This window comes from Loxodonta africana, chromosome 5, assembly GCF_030014295.1.
Source record: "Loxodonta africana isolate mLoxAfr1 chromosome 5, mLoxAfr1.hap2, whole genome shotgun sequence".
NCBI classification, from domain to species: Eukaryota; Metazoa; Chordata; class Mammalia; order Proboscidea; family Elephantidae; genus Loxodonta; species Loxodonta africana.
Window position 1 is genome coordinate 61,700,587 of NC_087346.1, and position 20,736 is coordinate 61,721,322.

The 20,736-nt window shown below is 38.2% G+C and overlaps 1 protein-coding gene across 4 annotated transcripts in view; it reads right to left on the bottom strand.

The window, feature by feature from the left end:
• The window catches only part of CCSER1 (coiled-coil serine rich protein 1), an 845,607-nt gene that overhangs the window by 201,112 nt on the left and 623,759 nt on the right, over positions 1 to 20,736 (bottom strand). The window contains exon 8 of one of the 4 annotated variants that reach the window (XM_064285542.1): positions 781 to 4,615. The exons of the other annotated variants lie outside the window; for them this stretch is intronic. Coding sequence (XP_064141612.1) covers positions 4,454 to 4,615 — 162 coding nt within the window. The 3' untranslated portion in view covers positions 781 to 4,453. Of the gene's footprint in view, positions 1 to 780; positions 4,616 to 20,736 lie in introns of those variants that run through there. 4 annotated transcript variants of the gene reach the window in all.

The following is a 20,736-nucleotide window of genomic DNA, read 5'->3' on the forward strand; positions in this document are numbered from 1 at the left end:
GCCTTCTCATCCTGTCTCCAGACAGGAGCTGCCCATCTGATTTCGTGTATGTGATTGATCTAAGAAACACACTCCTCACGAGTATTATTTTATGTTTTATAGTCCAGTCTAAAGTTTGTCTGAAGAGTGGGCCTTGGGAGTAGCTTCAGTTTTGGGTTAACAGAGCATCTGGGGGCCATAGTTTTCGGGGGTTCCTCCAGTTTCTGTCAGGCCATTAAGTCTTGTCTTTTTATGTGAATTTTCGTTCTGCTCCGCACTTTCCTCCCGCTCTATCCAGGACTCTCCATTGTGTTTTCTGTCAGGGTAGTCACTAGTGGTAGCCAGGCACCATCTAGTTTTTCTGGTCTCAGGCTGATGGAGTCTCTGGTTTATGTGGCCTTTTTGTCTCTTGGGCTAATATTTCCCTTGTGTCTTTGGTGTTCTTCATTCTCCCTTTCTCCAAGTAGGTTGGGACCAATTGATGCATCTCTTAGATGGCCACTTGCAAGCTTTTAAGACCCCAGACACCACTCACCAAAATGGGATGCAGAACATTTTCTTAATAAATTTTGTTATGCCAATTGACCTATATGTCCCCCAAAACTATGGTCCCCAGGCCCCAGCCCCAGCCCCAGCTACTCTGTCCCTCAAAGTATTTGGGTGAGTTCAGGAAACTTCTTAGCTTTTGCTCTGGTACAGGTGTGCTGACTTCCCCTGTATTGTATGTTGTCCTTCACTTCACCTAAGATGATTCTTGTCTACTATCCAGTTAGTGAATTCCTGACTCCCACCCTCCCCACCCTCATAACCATCAAAGAATGCTTTCTTCTGTGTTTGAACCTTTTCTTGAGTTCTTATAACAGTGGTCTCATACAATATTTGTTCTTTTGCGACTAATTTCACTCAGTATAATGGCCTCCAGATTCAACCATGTTGTGAGATATTTTGCAGATTCATCACTGTTCTTTATCATGCACAGTGTTCCACTGTGTATGTACCATAATTTGTTTATCCATTCTTCTGTTGATGGGCACTGTCTTCGGCTGGGTACTCTAGAGAAGCAAAACCAGTAAAGCATATAAATATATATGTAGAGAGAGATTTATATCAAAGAAACAGCTCAAGTGATTGTAGAGGCTGGTATATCCCAAGTCTGTAGATTAGGATAGAGGCTTCTCCTGATTCGTGAAGACGCAGGGGCTGGTGAACCCAAGATAGGCAAGTGAGAAAGCAGGGCTCTTGCTCACACGCTGTGCATATTGATGAATCCCAAGTTTGACGGGAAGATCGCAACACTTCTCCTGATATTGATGAATCCCAAGTTTGAAGGGAAGATCGCGACACTTCTCCTGATTCACGCAGCTGCATGGGCTGGTGAACCCAAGATCGGCAGGTCGGGGAGCAGGGATGCACTCACAGGCTGTGAAGATCAAAGAATCCCAAGATTGGCAGATAAGCAGACAGCTCAAGTCCCAAGAACCGGAGGTCAGATGAACAGGAGGCAGCCACAGTATCCACAGCAAGCCAAAAAGTCAGAACAACTGCTTATATCTGGATGCAGGCCATGCCCCTAAAGAAAATCCCTTTCAACTGATTGGATACTCACAGCAGATTCCATCACAGGAGTGATCACATATAAACACTGAGAATTATGACCCAGCCAAGTTGACACAAAATCTTAATGATCAGAATCCACCCCTTGTCAACCTGGGACATGTACACATCTCCTTAAACCATACATAATCTCTGAATAAAGACAATTATAAAGTCATACTTGCACCTAACATGATACAACAAACACAGGTACAACCAAAAACACACTATTCCCATTTACATCTTATATTTTATAAGTAAAGAAAACAAAAATTTTTGATGCACACATATAAAGCAGGAATACTCATAACAATTACAGTCCTCATTTCTGCAACTGGTCACATGGTTATAACTGGTATTTAGAACTACCTTCTTCCACCACCCATTCTGTTTTCCCTTTGCCCTCAGCAAGCACCTCAGCCTGTTGTGGTTCTTTGCCTGGTGGGTGACTCGAACCTTCATTCCTGAAGGTTTTGGGTCATTAGCAGCCATGTCAGAATTGGGTTGCTATAGTTTTCCATTGACTTTAATCACAGGACATGGAAGTACTAAGAGATGCCCTAGGGGATCTCCTGTATTCTAGATATACTCTTCTTTATCTCCATTATGTAATATCAATCTGATTTCTTCTTGGTAATCAGGATCAATCACACCAGCCAGTATGGTAACTCCCTTCTTTGCCTGTTGATCCAGAGGCATAAGTGGCCAGGTGGCACTTAGCTTCCAGCTCAATGGAATCAGTGATGTGACTTCAGGTGGGAACATTCCTCCCTTTGGAGCTAAGACCCCTAGATCTGCAGAGCATAAGGTTGCAGGGACAGGAAGCAAAAATCTTGCAAGTGGGTCAGTGGGGTAATAATGAGTGGTGCCACTTCCATTTCCACCCCTTGACTCCTGGCTATGGGAGAAACAGCACCATATATTGGACGCTGATTTAGTGCATATACAGCCTCCTGGAGAACACTGCCCCAACCCTGCAAAGTATTACCACCTAGCTGGCACCATAATTGTGTCTTTAGAAGGCCATTCCATTGTTCTATTAAGCTAACAGCTTCAGGATGATGGGGAACATGGTAAGACCAGTGAATTTCACGAGCGTGGGCCCACTGCTGCACTTCATTTGCTGTGAAGTGAGTCTCTTGATCTGAGGCAATGCTGTGTGGGATACCATGACAGTGGATAAGGCATTCTATAAGTCCACAGATGATAGTTTTGGCAGAAGCACTACATACAGGGAAGGCAAATCCATATCCAGAGTAAGTGCCTATACCAGTAAAGACAAAATGCTGCCCTTTCCCTGACAGAAGTGGTCAAATGTAATCAACTTGCCACCAGGTTGCTGGCTGATCACCTCAAAGGATGGTGCCATACTGGGGATTCAGTGTTGATCTCTGCTGCTGGCAGATTGAGCACTCAGCAGTGGCTGTAGCCAAGTCGGCCTTGGTGAATAGTGGTCCATGTTGCTGGGCCCACACATAACCTCCATCCCTGCCACCATGGCCATTTTGTTCATGAGCCCATTGGGCAACGATGGGAGTAGCTGGGGAAAGAGGATGAGTGGTTTCCACAGGACATATCATCCTACCTACTTGACAGTTAAAATTATCCTCTGCTGAGGTCACCCTTTAGTGAGCATTCACATGAGACACAAATATCTTTACTTCTTTGGTCCAATCAGAGAGGTCGATACACATACCTCTTCCCCATAAATTCTTGTCTCTGATTTTTCCACCATGTTCCTTCCACGTACCTGACCATCCAGCCAAACCAGTGGCCACAGCCCATTAATCAGTTTACAGTCGCACATCTGGCCATTTCTCCTTCAAAGCAAAGTGAACAACCAGGTGCACTGCTCAAAGTTCTGCCCATTGGGAGGGTTTCCCTTCACTACAGTCCTTCAGGGAGTTGCCAGAAAGGGGCTGTAGTCCCGCTGCTGTCCACTTTTGAGTGGTGCTTGTATATGGCATAGAACCGTTTGTAAACCAGGCACAAGTTTTCTCTTCTTCAGTCAACTGATCATAAGGAACTCCCCATGAGGCCATAGGTGCAGACTTGGAGATGGAAGATAATGTGACAGGAGTGGAGGCCATGGGCATTTGGGCCACTTCCTCATGCAACCTACTTGTGCCTTCAGGTCCTGCTCGAGCCCGATCTCATACATACCACTTCCATTTAATGATGGAATGCTGCTGTGCATGTTCAGTTTTATGACTCTGTGGGTCAGACAACAGCCAGTTCATGATGGGCAGCTCAGGCCACATGGTGACCTGGTGTCCCATGGTTAAGCATTCAGTCTCTACTATGGTTCAGTAACAAGTCAAAAGCTGTTTCTCAAAAGGACGGTAGTTATCTTCAGAGGATGGCAGGGCTTTGCTCCAAAATTCCTAGGGTCTGCAGTGTGATTCACCAATAAGGGCCTGCCAAAGACTCTAAATAGCATCTCTAGCTGCCACAGATACTTTAAACACCATTGAATCAGCTGGATCATACGGCCCAAGTGGCACAGTGGCTTGCACAGCAGTCTGAACCTGTTGCAGAGCCTTCTCTTGTTCTGGGCCCCACTCAAAACTAGCAGCTTTTCAAGCCACTTGACAAATAGGCCAGAGTAACACACCCAAATGAGGAATATGTTGCCTCCAAAATCCACAGAGGCCCACTAGGCACTATGCCTCCTTTTTAGTTGTAGGAGGAGCCAGATGCAATAACTTATCCTTCACTTTAGAAGGAATATTTCGACATGCCCCACACCACTGGACCCCTAGAAATTTCACTGAGGTGGAAGATGCCTAAATTTTTGTGGAATTAATTTCCCACCCTCTAGCACACAAATGTTTTACCAAAAAGTCCAGAATCATTGACATTTCTTCCTTAATAGGTTCAATCAGCATACTTTCATCAATGTAATGGACCAGTGTGTGATGTCTTGTGGAAGGGAAGAACAATCAGGGTCCCTGTGGGCTAAATTATGACAGGGCTGAAGAGTTGATATAGCTCTGATGTAGGCAAGTGATGGTGTATTGCTGGCAAACTGCTTCTGATGGTCCTTCGAAACACATATGGAGAAAAAGGCATTAGTCAGATTGATAGCTGCAAACCAGGTACTAAGAGATGTATTAATTGGCTCAAGCAATGAAATTACATCGGGAACAGCAGCTGCAATTCGAGTGTTTTGAGATCGAGAACTGTGAGTACTCCTACTCTGATCTTCTTTTTCAAGATGGTTATCACTATTTGGGGTTCTTTGCAGTCCAATACGTATCTGAGGATTGGCTTTTCCAGTTCTGTGAAACAGGCTTCTGGAATTTTGTTTGTATTGTGTCAAATTTTATACTTTTTTTTAGGCAGTATTGACATCTCAACAATATTAAATCTTCTGATCCATGAGCACAGACTGTCCTTCCATTTATTTAGGACGTCTTTTATTTCTTTCAAGGAGCCCTGGTGGCACAGTGGTTAAGTGCTTGGCTGCTAACTGGAAAGTCTGAGCTTTGAACCCACCAGCCGTTCTGCATGAGAAAGATGTGGCAGTCTGCTTCCATAAGGAATATAGCCTTGGAAACCCTATGGGGTAGTTCTACTCTGTCCTATAGGGTCACTATAGTCGAAATCAACTCGACGGCACCTAACAACAACCCATATGGATGACTAAAAGGAGGTTTTCCCCATCCATTAGGTTAATTATTCATTAAAGAAAAACTTAACAAACACATACTAAATTCCAAGTAATGTGCTCAGATGAACACACAAAGGTGAATAAGATAAAATTGCTGAATTTACAGTATTATTAGGAAGACAGTTTTAAAAAAAAGAAATAGTTAAGGCACAATTAGGTAATTGCTATCATAGACTAAATCGTAAGGCACTACAAAATTGTGTACAAAATTGTGTAGGTACAGAGTCTTAACTATCGTCAGAAACAAAAATAGCATCACCTAACACTTATTCAACATGTGCCATGTGACGGGGCTGTGTTAGAAGTTTTACATGTGTAAATTTAATTTTGCTGAACCCTGCAAATTATGTGTTATTATTATTACAACATAGAGAACATGAAGGAAACAAAAATTCTCACACCTGGACCAACAAACAACACCATGATAAGTGGCTAAGAAATTAAAGTTGTTAAGGATTTCATTCTACTTGGATCAACAAGAAATGCTCATAAAGCAGCAGTCAAGAAATCAAACCACCTATGGTATTGGGAAAATGTACTGCGAAAGATCTCTTTAAAGTGTTAAAAAGGAAAGAAGTCAGTTTGATGACCAAGGAGTTTCTGACCCAAACTATGGCCTTTTCAATGGCCTCATATGCATGTAAAAGCTGGGCAATGAAAAATCAAGATCAAAGAAGAATTGACACATTTGAATTATAGTGTTGCTAAGGAATAATGAACATAGCATGGGCTGCCAGAAGAACCAACAAATCAGTCTTGGAGGCAGTACAACCAGAATGCTCCTTAGAAGTGAGGATGGCGAGACTTCATCTCACTTACTTTAGACATGTCTCAGGAAAGACCAATCGCTAGAAAAGAACACCATGCTTGGTAAAGTAAAGGGTCAGCAAAAACAAGAGAAACCCTCCATGAGATGCAAAGACACAACAGCTGCAACAAGGGGCACAACATTATCAGCAATTCTGCAGATAGCTCAGGACCAGCCAATGCTTCATTCTGGTGTACACGAGGTCACCATGATCTGGAGCAGACTCAACGGAAACTAAACACAACAGTTGTCATTCCATAAAATTAGGTCCATGTGACTAATTTTTAATCTGTCTTCAAGTGTCAGTTTGAACAACACTTTTCTAAAGACACCATTCTGAGTCTTAAAATATATTAAACACCATTGGCTCTTTAATCCAGGAGACCCCTGGGTGGCACAAATGCTTCGAACTTGTTTACTAATCTAAAGATTGGTTGTTCAAACTCATCCAGTGTTACTACGGAAAATGAAAAAAAAAAAAAAAAACTTTGCCATCCAGTCGATTCTGAACTCAGAGCAAACCGACAGGACAGGGTAGAACTGCCCCATAGGGTTTCCAAGGAATAGCTGGTAGATTCAAACTGCTGACCTTTGGTTAACAGCAGAGCTCTTAACCACTATGCAAGCATGGAAGATAGGTTTGGTGATTTTCTTCTGTAAAGATTACAGCCAAAAAAAAAAAAAAAAAAAAAGCCCTAGAAAGCAGTTCTACTAGGTAACACACTGGGTTGCCATGAGTCAGAAACCACTTGATGGCCACCAGCTTGTTCTTTTTTTTTTTTGACTCTTTAATCACACAGTTCTTTATACTTCTCTATGATCGTACTCTGCATATTCATTGATGGTTTGTATTCACCAAAAGACAGAAAAGTGCATTAAGGCGAAGACTCTGTCTGCCTTATTTATTTTTATAATGTCAAAGCATATAACTCATCTAGTGAAAACATAAATGGACTTATCTGTAGGCATATAATAAGAATCAGAGCAAAGATTCAACCTAGATCTATTTCTAAAACCAATATTTTTATTCACTAGACTATGAAGTCCCTCAGTGACATTAAAAATTTCCATTGCTTTAAACAGAATAGTTTTAATACATTGAAAGTCTGATAATTTTTTTTTTCCTAGTCTGTATTTTAAGTAGCTTGTTACCAACAAATTAGATAAAATTTTTTTCAATATCTTAAATGAATTATAAATAGTCTTGCCAGGTTTGCTTTATGTCATTTTTTTCAAACATTAGTAGAGAACAATACTTCAACTTTATCAGTGTGATAGTAAATGCTGTAAAAGATGGAAAATTACAAGATAAAAATTCAAATTACTGAAGAAGACTGCAGATTTTATATGATAGGAAAATACACATGAGCACATATCTGTCTCAGCTAGATGTTAATGTTAAGGTCTTATTAATAGCGGTGTAACTCAAACATTAAAAAAGAATAAAAGTATGCATAGTGAACATTCATATTGTAGGTGAATATAATATCTTGACTGTATTCTAAAAATAATTCACTGGTTGGGATTATAGTCACTTTTCAACCGAAAATGGCATATATTAGCTCCTTTATTCACTGGTTTATTATATACCCTGCATGTCTTATTCTAAGTAGCTAATAACTATCGTTAAAGACTATTTTAACATTTGATACATTTTTTTTCACCATAGCAAAATTACCTGAAGAAATCCATGCTTATAAATTTAATTTTCTTAGGGGAAAATTTATATTTCATCTATAAACTTTCTCAATATTAAAATAAAATAATTTTTAAAGAAAATGTTTCTATCATGGCATCTAAGAAGCTTCATAGTTATTTTAGCCATACATATTTACCTTTCTTTAACTCAAAGTTATAATCTTTTTGTAAATTTCGTGAAATTAATCATTCTCCTCTTGACCTGGTCATCATTATTTTTTAATACACACCTATGGGGCATGTGTGAAATTGTTGAGAAATAGTAAATCTACTTTGTGAACACAGATTTTCTATTCCTGAAGATAAATGTATGTGTTTAGAAATGCTTAGTATTATAGGAGTACCTGTGTGGGTCAAGCAGTTAAACTCTTGACTCCTGTTTCACCAAAAGGCTACATATATGTCACCAAACGTTTGGTGCTTTGAACTCAACCAGAGAAGCCTCGGAAGACAGGCCTAGCAATCTGCTTCCAAAAGGCAACAGCTTTGAAAACAGCTATGGAGCAATTCTACTTAGAATTTACTCAGCAGCAACTAACAACACCAACAAATGTATGTATGTATGTATGTATGTATGTATGTATGTATGTATGTTATGTATGTATAGATAGAGAGATAGAGAGATAGATATGTCATAGCTGCAATTTTCCATGTTGTTTCATACATCTTTGAATTTAGGCTTTCTGCTTGACTTAAATTTATAGATAACATTTGGACATCTTCTTAGTTCAGCTTCTCAGATTATTTGCTTCTTGAAAGTGAAGAGGACTTGAAGCACTTTCTGATGAAGATCAAAAGCTACAGTCTTCAGTATGGATTAAACCTCAACATAAAGAAAACAAAAATCCTCACAACTGGACCAATAAACAACATCATAATAAACAGAGAAAAGATCGAAGTTGTCAAGGATTTCATTTTACTTGGATCCACAATCAACACCCATGAAAGCATCAGTCAAGAAATAAACAAGGTATTGCACTGGGCAAATCTGCTGCAAAAGACCTCTTTAGAGAGTTAAAAGACAAAAATGTCACTTTGAGGATTTAGGTGCACCTGACCTAATCCGTGGTTTTTTCAATTACCTCATAGGCACATGAAAGCCGGATAATGAATATAAAAGAACGGCCTCTGAATTACGGTGCTGGTAAAGAATACTGAATATACCATGGACTGCTAGAAGAATGAACTAATTGGTCTTGGCAGAAGTATAGCCAGAATGCTCTTTAGAAGTAAGGATGATGAGGCTTCATTTGTTGCATACACTTTGGACGTGTTATCAGGAGGGACGGGTCTCTCGAGAAGGACATCACGCTTGGTAAAGTAGATAATCGGTGAAAAAGAGGAAGACCCTCAAGATGTATTGATACAGTGGTTGCAACAATAGAGTCAAACATAGCAACAACTGTGAGGATGACGCACACTGGGCAGTGTTTCATATTGTTGTACATGAGTTGGAACCAACTCGACGGCACCTCACAACAACATTTGGAACTGACTCGAGCAACAGGTTTGATTTTTTTTTTTTTTGTATTGGACATCTTAAGAAAGAATATTTGCAATGTAAGACCATGAGATCAAGCTTACAGGAGAATGTTAATTATTCTATGCACCCAAATTATATCAGCAGTACTTTGTGTATACGAACACACACTAGTCTTACAGAGATTTATAAATTGTGGCACATGCTCTTCCCTGTCCTTAAGAGTGTATAATCTACTTCATGGCCCTCTCTCACCAAAAGGCTGTACATAGTATCACCAGGTACATATCTATGAAGCATTGAATAATTTGCGATTTCCACAGCCTTTTCTGAGAAATTTTTAATTTATAGGTTTTATTTTATTGTGTCAGATGATTCTGTGATGCTAGTCATAACTGAACGAATGGGGGGGTGGGGGTAGCTTAGCTCTAAAACTGATAGTAGATAAGAAAAGACCTTTAATGAGAACATTAACTTAGGTACCTTATACGTGCAAATCTATCATAAATTTTTCTCAACAAGTTTGAATATAGAGAAGAGTAGAGAGTAGATAGGACACAAGCAAACAATCATCAGTAAACAGAAGACATTACATGATAGGAATTAATGAGACAACAGAAGCCAATACTAATCAGAAGTTACCAGGCAGAAAAAACACGTAAAGTTGAAGAAGTTAAGCAATAGCAGAGCAGAAAGGCAAATAATGAAAAAGCACCACAGAAGACAAGTCATAAGAATGGAAGAGTACTGTGATGGCTACTAGATCCTCAGATCTATCAGACCATGAGAACCTCATGGGTATACTAAAAGTGATGAACAATTTAGCAGTTTCCCATGACTTTGCTGCAGTAGCCTCTCACTGCTTTGCAAGAGCTGATCATGCTCATCTTTTTCCAATTCCAAGACCAGTGACTTGTTTCGGTAGGTTGAAAGTGACAAGGGTGGGAACATTTACACCACACAAAAAATTGACAAATGCTATCAATTAGTACTTTTTTTTTTTTTTAATCTGAAGATCTGGCTATTATATTAAACATTTACCAATGTACCAATTGTTGTGGCTCTTTACTTCTGAAATTATTTTCTTCATTTTCAGCAAGCAAGGTTGTGTCATGGGCATATGACAGGTTGTTAATTAGTCTTCCTCCAATCCTGATGCCACATTCTTCTTCATACAGTCCAGCTTCCTGGATTATTTGCTCAACATACAGATTGAATAAATATAGTGAAATGATACAATCTTAACACACACCTTTCCTCAAATTAAACTACACAGTATCCCCTTGTTCTGTTTGAACAGGTACCTCTTGATCTATGTACAGTTTCCTCAAGAGCACAATTAAGTCTTCTGGAATTCCCATTCTTTGCAATATTAGTCATAATTTTCTATGACCCACATTGTCTAATGCCTTTGCAGTCAATAAAACACAGGTAAGCATCTTTCTGGTATTCTCCGCTTTCAGCTAAGATCCATCTGGCATTAGCAATGATATCCCTCCTTCCATGACCTCTTCTGAATTTGGCTAGATCTTCTGGCAGTTCCCTGTCAATGTATTGCTGTAAGTGCTTTTGAACAATCTTCAGCAAGATTTTGCCCATGTGTGATATTAATGATATTGTTAGTTAATTTCATCATTCTGTTGGATCACCTTTCTTTGGAACGGGCATAAAATATGGATCTCTTGCAGTCAGTTCACCAGGAAGCTGTTTTCCAAATTTCTTGGCATAGACAAGTGAGCACCTTTAGCACTGCAACCATTTGTTTAAATACTTCAATTGGTATTTCATCAGTTCCCGGAGTCTTGTTTTTAGCCAATGCCTTCAGTGCAGCTTGGACTTCTTCCTTCAATATCATTGGCTCTTGATCATATACTACCTCCTGAAATGTCTCACCAGTGACCAATTCTTTTTGGTATAGTGACTCTGTGTATTCTTTCCATCTTCTTTTGATGCTTGCTGTGTCATTTAGTATTTTCCCAATGGAATCCTTCACTCTTGCAACTCAAGGCTTGAATTTTTTCTTCAGTTCTTTTACCTTGAGAAATGCCAAACGTGTTCTTCCCTTTCAGTTTTCTACCTCAAGCTCTTTGCACATGTCATTATAATACTTTGTCTTCTCAAACTGTCCCTCGAAATTTTCTGTTCAGTTCTTTTACTTCATCATTTTTTCCTTTTGCTTTAGCTATTCGATGTTCAAGAGCAAGTTTCAGAGTCACTTCTGACACCCATTTTGGTCCTTTCTTTCTTGTCTTTTTAATGACCTTTTGCGTTTTCATAGATTATGCCCTTAATGTAATTCCACAACTCGTCTGGTCTTTGGTCATCAGTGTCCAACACATCAAATCTATTCTTGAGATGGTCTCTAAATTCAGGTGGCATATACTCAAGGTCGTATTATTGCTCTCGTGGACTTGCTTTAATTTCCTTCAGCTTCAACTTGAACTTGCTTATGAGCAATTGATGGTCTATTCCACAGTCAGCTCTTGGTCTTTTTCTGACTGGTAATATTGAACTTCTCCATCGTCTTTTTCCACAGATGTAATCGATTTGATTTCTATGTATTCCATCCAGCACGTTCCATGTGTACAGTTGCCGTTTATGTTGTTGAAATAAGGTAATTGCAATGAAGAAGTCATTGGACTTGCAAAATTCTATCCTGTGATCTTAGGCATTATTTCTGTCACCAAGGCCATATTTTCCAACTACCGATCTTCTTTGTTTCCAACTTCTGCATTTTAATCACCAGTAATTATCAATGCACTTTGATTGCATGTTTGCTCAATTTCAGGCTGCAAAAGTTGGTAAAAATATTTGATTTCCTCATCTTTGGGATTAGAGGTTAGTGCAAAAATTTGAATAATATTTGCGTTAACTTGCCTTCCTTATAGGCTTATGGGTATTGTCCCATCACTGACAGCATTGTACTTCTGGATAGATCTTGAAATGTTCTTTTTGATGATGAACGTGATGTCATTCCTCTTCAATCTGTCATTCCCAGCATAGTGGACCATATGATTGTCTGATTCAAAATGGCCCAATACCAGTCTATTTCAGCTTTTAACGTATAGGGCATTGATTTTTATGTGGTCCATTTCATTTTTGACAACTTCCAACTTTCCTAGATTCATATTTCATACATTCCATGTTCTAATTATTAATGGGTGTCTGCAGTTGTTTCTTTTTAATATGAGTTGTGTGACCTCAGTAAATGAAGATTCTGAAAGCTTGATTCCATCCACGTCATTAAGGTTGACTCTACTTTGAGGTGGCAGCTGTTCCCCAGTTGTATTTTGAGTGCCCTCCAACCTGAGGGGCTCGTCTTCTGGCACTATACCAGACAACATTCTGCAGCTATTCATAAGGTTTTCTCTGGCCAATTTTTTCAGAAGTAGACTATCATGTCCATCTTCTTAGTCTTTCTTGGTCTGGAATAACCACTGAAACCTGTTCAGTGGTTATTCTAGGGTGACTCTGCCGTTATTTGAAATATCAATAGCATAGCTTCCAGCATTACAGCAACATGCAAGCCACCACAGTACAACAAACTGAAAGATGTGTGGAGATGTCTGTGTATAACCTGACAAAAAAAAAGAAAACAAAAACAAACAAACAAAAAATCACCATGTGGAGTCAATTCCAACTCATAGCAACTCTATGGGGCAGAGTAGAACTGTCTCATAGGCTTTCCAATGCTGTAATCTTTATGAGTCAGAATCAGCTCTACATCTACAGGTTTTTTTTTTTTTTTTTAAATCTTTAAAGAAGCAAGCTGCCGCTTCTCTTGTGGAATAGCTGATGGGTTCGAACTGCCGACCTTTGTTAAGCAGCTGAGCGCTGAACAACTGGACCACCAGAGAAATACCTCAAATTAAAAATAACGGCTATTTGGCATCATGACATAAAGCTGACAGCATTACATATATTATGTAATGTCATAAAACTTATCAATCTGCAGATAGCTCAGAAACTAAGACACTGAAAAATAACTTTTTATTAGTTTAACTTCAATTAAAAAGCCTAAATTGATTACTTGTATGTATATCATTCTTGAAGGTAAAGTTGACATCAAAAGAAATGTAATGTTAATAAAAATCATTACAATTATACAAATCATGGAGGTCCTATTTGGCATTGGAAGGAAAATAAAAAAATTTAGTATCATGAAGTATTATAAAATATTTTCTTATGTGTTTCAAAAGCTTGGCTTTCAAATAAAGTCAAAACATTCTGAATAAAACAAAAAATACATTTTAGAGCTTTAAATTTCATGGCACATATAATTTAGTCAAAGGAGCAAGAACTGTTGGCTTTTTTTTTCCCCTGCCTTTAACTTCATTAAGGTAACTTATGGCCCTTTCATTCACAAATTCCTATAGGAAGTTCAAATTTGTGTTTATTTTATTTAATACAAATCACTGCTAGCAGTGTTTGCATCGCTAATGGTTCTCTTTCAAAGACTGCTGATACCTCAGTTGGGATTTCTTTCAAATTTAAGTAGGTAATTTGTCAATTTACATGTGACAATATGGTACTAAAAACAATGTGTTCATTTTTCTTGTTTTTAAAATATCTGTAAAAGTGCCAACAACGCAGAAGACAAGGCTTCTCCAGCTTTTTACCATCTGCCAGCATAAGGTGCTAATGAAACGAAACTAATATTTTTCAGGCATCTGAATTCAAATTTAACAAGCAGTTACTAACTACTGTGACAAACCCACCCAAAAAGACACTGCTAGATGCGGTGGCAAACACTAAGAGAGCACAATAATGGGATGAATTCTTTGGAGAGAAAATATGGGAAAATAAACATATGCCAATAACTAACATCAGTAGAAACTAAGAAGTAGATTTCACATAGACTTATTTGCCTATCAATATCCACTCTCCCCCTCTTCCTCAGTAACGATCTATTTGGGGTAGCAATCTATCCAATCAAAAGATTACATTTTCCAGCTTACTTTACACTGAGACAAAAGCAGAAGTATTGTGCGGAGTTTCCAGTGTGGCCCTTTGTATGTAGAAGAAAGACTCAGCTAGCAAATGTCTCCTTTCTCCTTCCCCATCTCCTCCCTACTGCTACCTGTAACGTTCCACTGCTATTTATAAGGTTTTCACTGGCTAATGCTTTTCAGAAGTAGACTGCCGGGTCCTTCTTCCTAGTCTGTCTTAGTCTGGAAGCTTAGCTGAAACCTGTCCTCCATGGGTGACCCTGCTGGTATCTCAATACCAGCGGCATAGCTTCCAGCATCACAGCAACACACAAGCCCCACAGTATGACAAACTTACAGGCATCAGGATTGGAGGAAGACTCATTAACAACCTGCTTTATGCAGATGACACAACCTTGCTTGCTGAAAGTGAAAAGGACTTGAAGCACTTACTAATGAAGATCAAAGACCACAGCCTTCAGTATGGATTGTGCCTCAGCATAAAGAAAACAAAAATCCTCACAACTGGACCAATGAGCAACATCATGATAAATGGAGAAAAGACTGAAGCTGTCAAGGATTTCATTTTTACTTGGATCCACAATCAACAGCCATGGAAGCAGCAGTCAAGAAATCAAAAGACACATTGCATTATGTAAATCTGCTGCAAAGGACCTCTTTAAAGTGTTGAAGAGCAAAGATGTCACCTTGAAGACTAAGATGAGCCTGATCCAAGCCATGGTATTCTCAAATGCATCATATGCATGTGAAAGCTGGACAATGAATAAAGAAGACCAAAGAAGAACTGACGCCTTTGAATTGTGGTATTGGCGAATATGCTACGGACTGCCAAAAGAAGTAACAATTCTGTCTTAGAAGTACAACCAGAATGTTCCTTAGGAGCAAAGATGGCGATACTGCATCTTACATACTTTGGACATGTCAGGAGGAATCAGACCCTGGAGAAGGACATCATGCTTGGCAAAGTACAGGGTCAGCGGAAAAGAGGAAGACCCTCAGCGAGGTGGACTGACACAGTGGCTGCATCAATGAGCTCAAGCGTAACAACAATTGTAAGGATGGTGCAGTACTGGGCAGTGTTTCGTTCTGTTATGCATAGGGTCGCTATGAGTCGGAACCGACTCGACGGCACCTAACAACAAGCTACCTGGAAGACGGATGTGAAGGCAGGAGCTTCATTAACTATAGGAGACTATGACGGGGCCTTTAAGGCAGGAAAAAAGAGCAGAACAATAAAAATAGAGTTCCAGACAACTTCCAGGAGAAGCCCTACCCTCTCTGGACTGCTTACCTCCAGAATATTTATGTGTAACAGTAAATCAAATAAAGCTTAAGTCATTGTTATTTTATGTTTTAACTGAATGCAAATTCTAACCGAAACAAGGTAACGAAGACGATACCAAGGTGTTCAAATCAGGAGAAGATTAGACACAGGAAAGGGAAAGAAGGGAAAGAACGGGTATAGAGGGAGAAGACTGCTTTCAAGGTGAGTGTTAAATAACTTCACCATAATGGGTCACATCAAACTAAACACTCAACTCTTTCTTCTGCCTGAATTATAGCTTGTACCTTAAATGGTACATAATTTTCAGGCAAATTCTATGTATAAATTGGATAAAAATGGACTAGATCAGAGTAAATTTATTAACACTCAAAATTTTTTTCAACTAGAAGATTCAGTAGTATGAAAGAGCACATTATTGTGATTTTTATTGTTATAAGTAATGATCACAAATCCTTTTTTCTATGCATATCATATGTTTACATATGTAAGTATGTATATGGAGTCCCTGGGTAGTAAAAATTGTTAACATGCTTGCCTGCTGACCGAAGAGTTGGAGGTTCAAGTCCACCCAGAGGTACCTCGGGAGAAATATCTAGCTATCTAGTTCTAGAAATCAGCACTGAAAACTCTATGGATCACAGTTCCACTGTGACACACATGGGGTCCCAGCAATTCCACTAGTAGGTATATTCCCAAAAGAACTGAAAGCAGGAGTCAGACAAATACTTGCACACCAATGTTCATTGCAGCATATTCACATGATAGCCAAAAGGTGGAAACAACTCATGTGTCCATCAACAGAAAAATGGATAAACAAAATATTCTACAAAGATACATTATGGATTGAGCTGTGTCCCTCAAAAATACGTGTTGGAATCAAAGCCTCTATTCTTCTGGATATAATCCTATTTTTTGGAATAGGATTTTCTTTGTTATGTTAATGAGGCCATATAAGTATAAAAACAAACCAAACCTCTGGCCATCTAGGTGATTCTGACCCTATAGGACAGAGTAGAACTGCTCCATAGGGTTTCCAAGGAGCGGCTGGTGGATTCAAACTGCTAAACTTTTGGTTAGCAGCCAAGCTCTTAACCACTGGGCCACCAGGGTTCTACTCACTTTTGAGATATAAAAAGAGCAGATTAGGCATAGAGAAGTAAGCATAAACAGAAGATACATGCCATGTGGGGATCACCAAGGAATCAAGGAATGCCTGGTATACAGAAAGTGAAAGAGATCTTCCCTTAGAGATGACAGAGAGAGAGCCTTACATAGAGCCGGTGCCCCGGATTCAGATGTCTAGCCTCCTAAACTATGAGAAAATAAATTTCTGTTCTTTAAAACCATCCTCTTGTGGTATTTCTGTTATAGCAGTGCCAAGAAACTAAGACCACATACAACTGAATATAATTCAGCCATAAAAAGAAATGAAGTTCTGATACGTGCTACAATATGGATGAACCCTGAAAATATTATGCTAAGTGAAATAAGTCAGACAGAAAAGGACAAATACTACATGATCCCAATTATATGAAATATTTAGAATAGGTAAATGCACAGAAACAAAAATATATATATATTTTTATATATATATAAAAATATATATCAAGATTACCTATGCTTATTCAAATGCAGGTCCTTAATAAATTACTTTTGGTGCACATTAAGTCCCTAGAAGTAGTCTTGATAAGGTTAGAGAGGAAAGACCATAGTCCTGTGAGTACGGAATACAATATGTTTCTTAAATCTCAAAGTAAAATGTGGGCTGCATTATTCTGCAAAAACAGAAGTGTTGGCTGCAATCAGAGAAGTAGCATAGCATAGTAGCTAAAAACACTGGTGTTAAAAACCAGTCTAGCTCTGCCACTGATTAGAGGCATATTGAACATATATATTAAATATCCTGAGCCTCAGTTTCTTCTTATAGAAAATGGGATTAAAAATGGTTAGCCTTACTCATAGGATTACAGTGAAGGTTTTATATATTTCAGAAAAAAATATACATAAAACATGTTAAAATGTGCCTAGCTCATTGTAAGTGTCTTAGTTATTTAGTGTTGCTGTAACTGAAATACCACAAGTGGGTGGCTTTAACAAACAGAAATTTATTTTCTCACAGTTTAGGAGGCTAGAAGTCCAAATTCAGAGCACTGGTACTAGGGAAAAGCTTTCTGTCTATATCAGCTCTAGGGAAAGGTCCTTGTTTCTTTTCAGCTTCTATTTCTCTTTTCCTTGGAGATCTTCATGTAGCATGCGTCTTCTCCTTTTATGCTTCCTTTCTTCTGTGCCTAATCTGCTCTTTGCACATCTAAAAAGTTTAGGCCACACTCTACACTGATATGGTCTCATTAACATAACAGAGAAAGCCCCATTCCTAACTGAATTACACCCACAAATATACCCAGTAATCCAAAACCCACTGCCTTCGAGTTTATTCTGACTCATACTGACCCATTAAGATGGAATAGAACTGCCCCATAGAATTTCCAAGGCTGTAAATCTTTATGGAAGCAGACTGCAGGGTGGCTGGTGAGTTTGAATTGCCTGTCCTTCTGTTAGCAGCTAAGCACTTAGCCACTGCGCCACCCAACAAGTATAAAAAAAAAAAAAAATAGGGAGTAGGATTTACAACATATATTTTCCAGGACACAATTCACTCTATAAGAATGCTCAGTGAATTAAAGTTGTACCATAGCTACCTTTTGAATAAGCCATAGATTTAAAGAGCTTCACGGTTGATCAGCTGCAACATTCTAACTAGAAAACTCGTGGCACATAGAACATTTTAAATTTACACCTACCTTTTTTTTTATAGAGTTGCTGGAAACCCTGGTGGCTTAGTGTTTAAGTACTACGGCTGCTAACCAAAAGGTCAGCAGTTCGAACCCACCAGGCGCTCCTTGGAAACTCTATGGGGCAGTTCTACTCTGACCTATAGCGTTGCTATGAGTCGGAATCGAGTCGACGGCACTGGGTTTGGTTTTTGGTTTACAGAGTGAGTTTCTATGAGTCACAATCGACTCAACGGTAATGGGTTTTTTTAATACTGGAGTTTTGAATGATTTTATAACTCTTAATTTTGTTTTAAACAAATGTTCTTTCTCATATTTTTTTTTTATTTTAAAACACCTACTCAGTTATATGCCTTTTATATGTGGAAGTCTATTTTTATGTCTATGAACATAGAAATAAAATAGTGTCTTGCTTTGTAGAAAAGGAACGCATAGCTTAAAATGAATTCTGTGATAATAATTTTAAAAACTCAGTTTAGAAAACAGATTGCTCAAAGTGAATATATTATAAACATGTCAACAGCAAGCAAACAATTGAAAACACAATGTCATAAATCACGGATACAATAAGGCGGACTCAAACACTTTAACAACCAGTTAATAACCTATTAACTACAATTAATCTTTGCAGATATTTTTTGTCCATTCTTTAAATTACTATTTATATTGATGTTTTTATAAACTTCTTTTTTTCCTCAAGGAGCTCTTGAGAAGAATGTAAACACCATATGTTACATAGTGTTAGGACGAAATTATAATCACTTACTCAAGTCAACAGGTAATTTAAATCTGAATAAATGTAAAGGCATTTTAGAGGCAGCTGCTAACAGTTAAACTGTTTTTATCACATAAAAATGTAGTAAATGATGTAGCTAATAACCTAATTATACAACATGAATATGGTGAAAAAACATATTTTGTGTATGTTAATAAATCTCATTCTGTCTGTATGTGTGATTAAAGCTTTAAAATTAACTTATAAGACTGCAGAGCAATGATATTAAACCATGTGGCTTATGGAAATTTGCTTCACTGCTTTACGTGTGCGTTTTATGCTCATTTCTTATAGTCAATTTTTGAACAACATGTGAATCTATGCACTTATCTGCACCATTTTTTGCAGGACTTTACTAAAATTATCACCAAATCATTGCGTGCACTAAATGAAGTAAAATTAAAAGAGGTTTTTTCCACTATACTCCCCATAATGTAAAAATGATTACTCATAAAGCTCTGTTATCTTCCTAACAGACAGTACTTTATTAAGGCAAATCTAAAAACGGGACAATTTAAAAATATGTAACCAGATCTCTACTGAAACAATTAATGAATATAGTATGTGTGATGAGAAAAGAATAAATAAATAAATAAAACACAATTCCAAGTACTAACTGCCATTCTGTCAAACTAAGTAGATACAGGCTCTTATGTTTTACCAATGTTCATATAGTATGGAATATTATTGCTTATCATGTTTCATAACAGTGTGTAAAATATCCAGTTTATTTTTAACATGGACGTATTCTTTAAACTTCTTTTTAAAAAGTAATATAAAGACAACACACACACATGTATATTTGTGTGTGTGTGTATTTGAAAGATAGTAGAAAGAAGGAATGGAACATTATAAGAAGACTGTTGTACAATCTGTGAGCACTTGGAGAGCAGGCAACAGCTGGAAAAGGAAACTGGAAGGCAGAAATCTGAAACTTGAGTCAACAGTACACCTCTCCCACCCCAGGTTATCCTATTTACACCGTGTCGTTAATGTTGTTAGGTGCCCTGGAGTCGATTCTGACTCATAGCAACTGTATGTACAATGGAAGAAAACAATGCTGGGTCCTGCACCATCCTAGCAATTGTTGCTAAGTTTGAGCTCACTGTTGCAGCCATTGTGTTAGTCCATCTCGCTGAGGGTTTTCCTCTTTTTCACTGACTTTCTATTTTATCAAGCATGTTGTCCTTTTCCAGGAATTGATGTCTCCTGATAACATGTCCAACGTACATGAGATGAAGTCTCGCCATCCTCGCTCCTAACCAACATTTTTTTTTTTTTCTTCCAAGAGAGATTTGTTCATTCTTCTGGGAGTGCATGGTATATTCAGTATTCTTTGCCAATACCACAATTCAAAGGTGTCAATTCTTCTGTCTTCCTTATTCACTGTCCAGCTTTCATATGCATATGAGATGAATGAAAATACCATGGCTTGAATCAGGTAGACTTTAGTCCTCAAAGTGACATCTTTGTTTTTTTAACACTTTAAATAGGTCTTTTGCAGCAGATTTGTCAAAGGCAATACACAGGCTGATTTCTTGACTGCTGCTTCCATGAGCATTGATTGTGGATTCCAGTAAAATGAAATCTTTGACAACTTCAATAGTTTCTACGTTTATCATGGTTTGCTTATTGGTCCAGTTGTGAGGATTTTTGTTTTCTTTATGTTAAGGTGTAATCCATAATGAATGCTGTAGTCTTTGA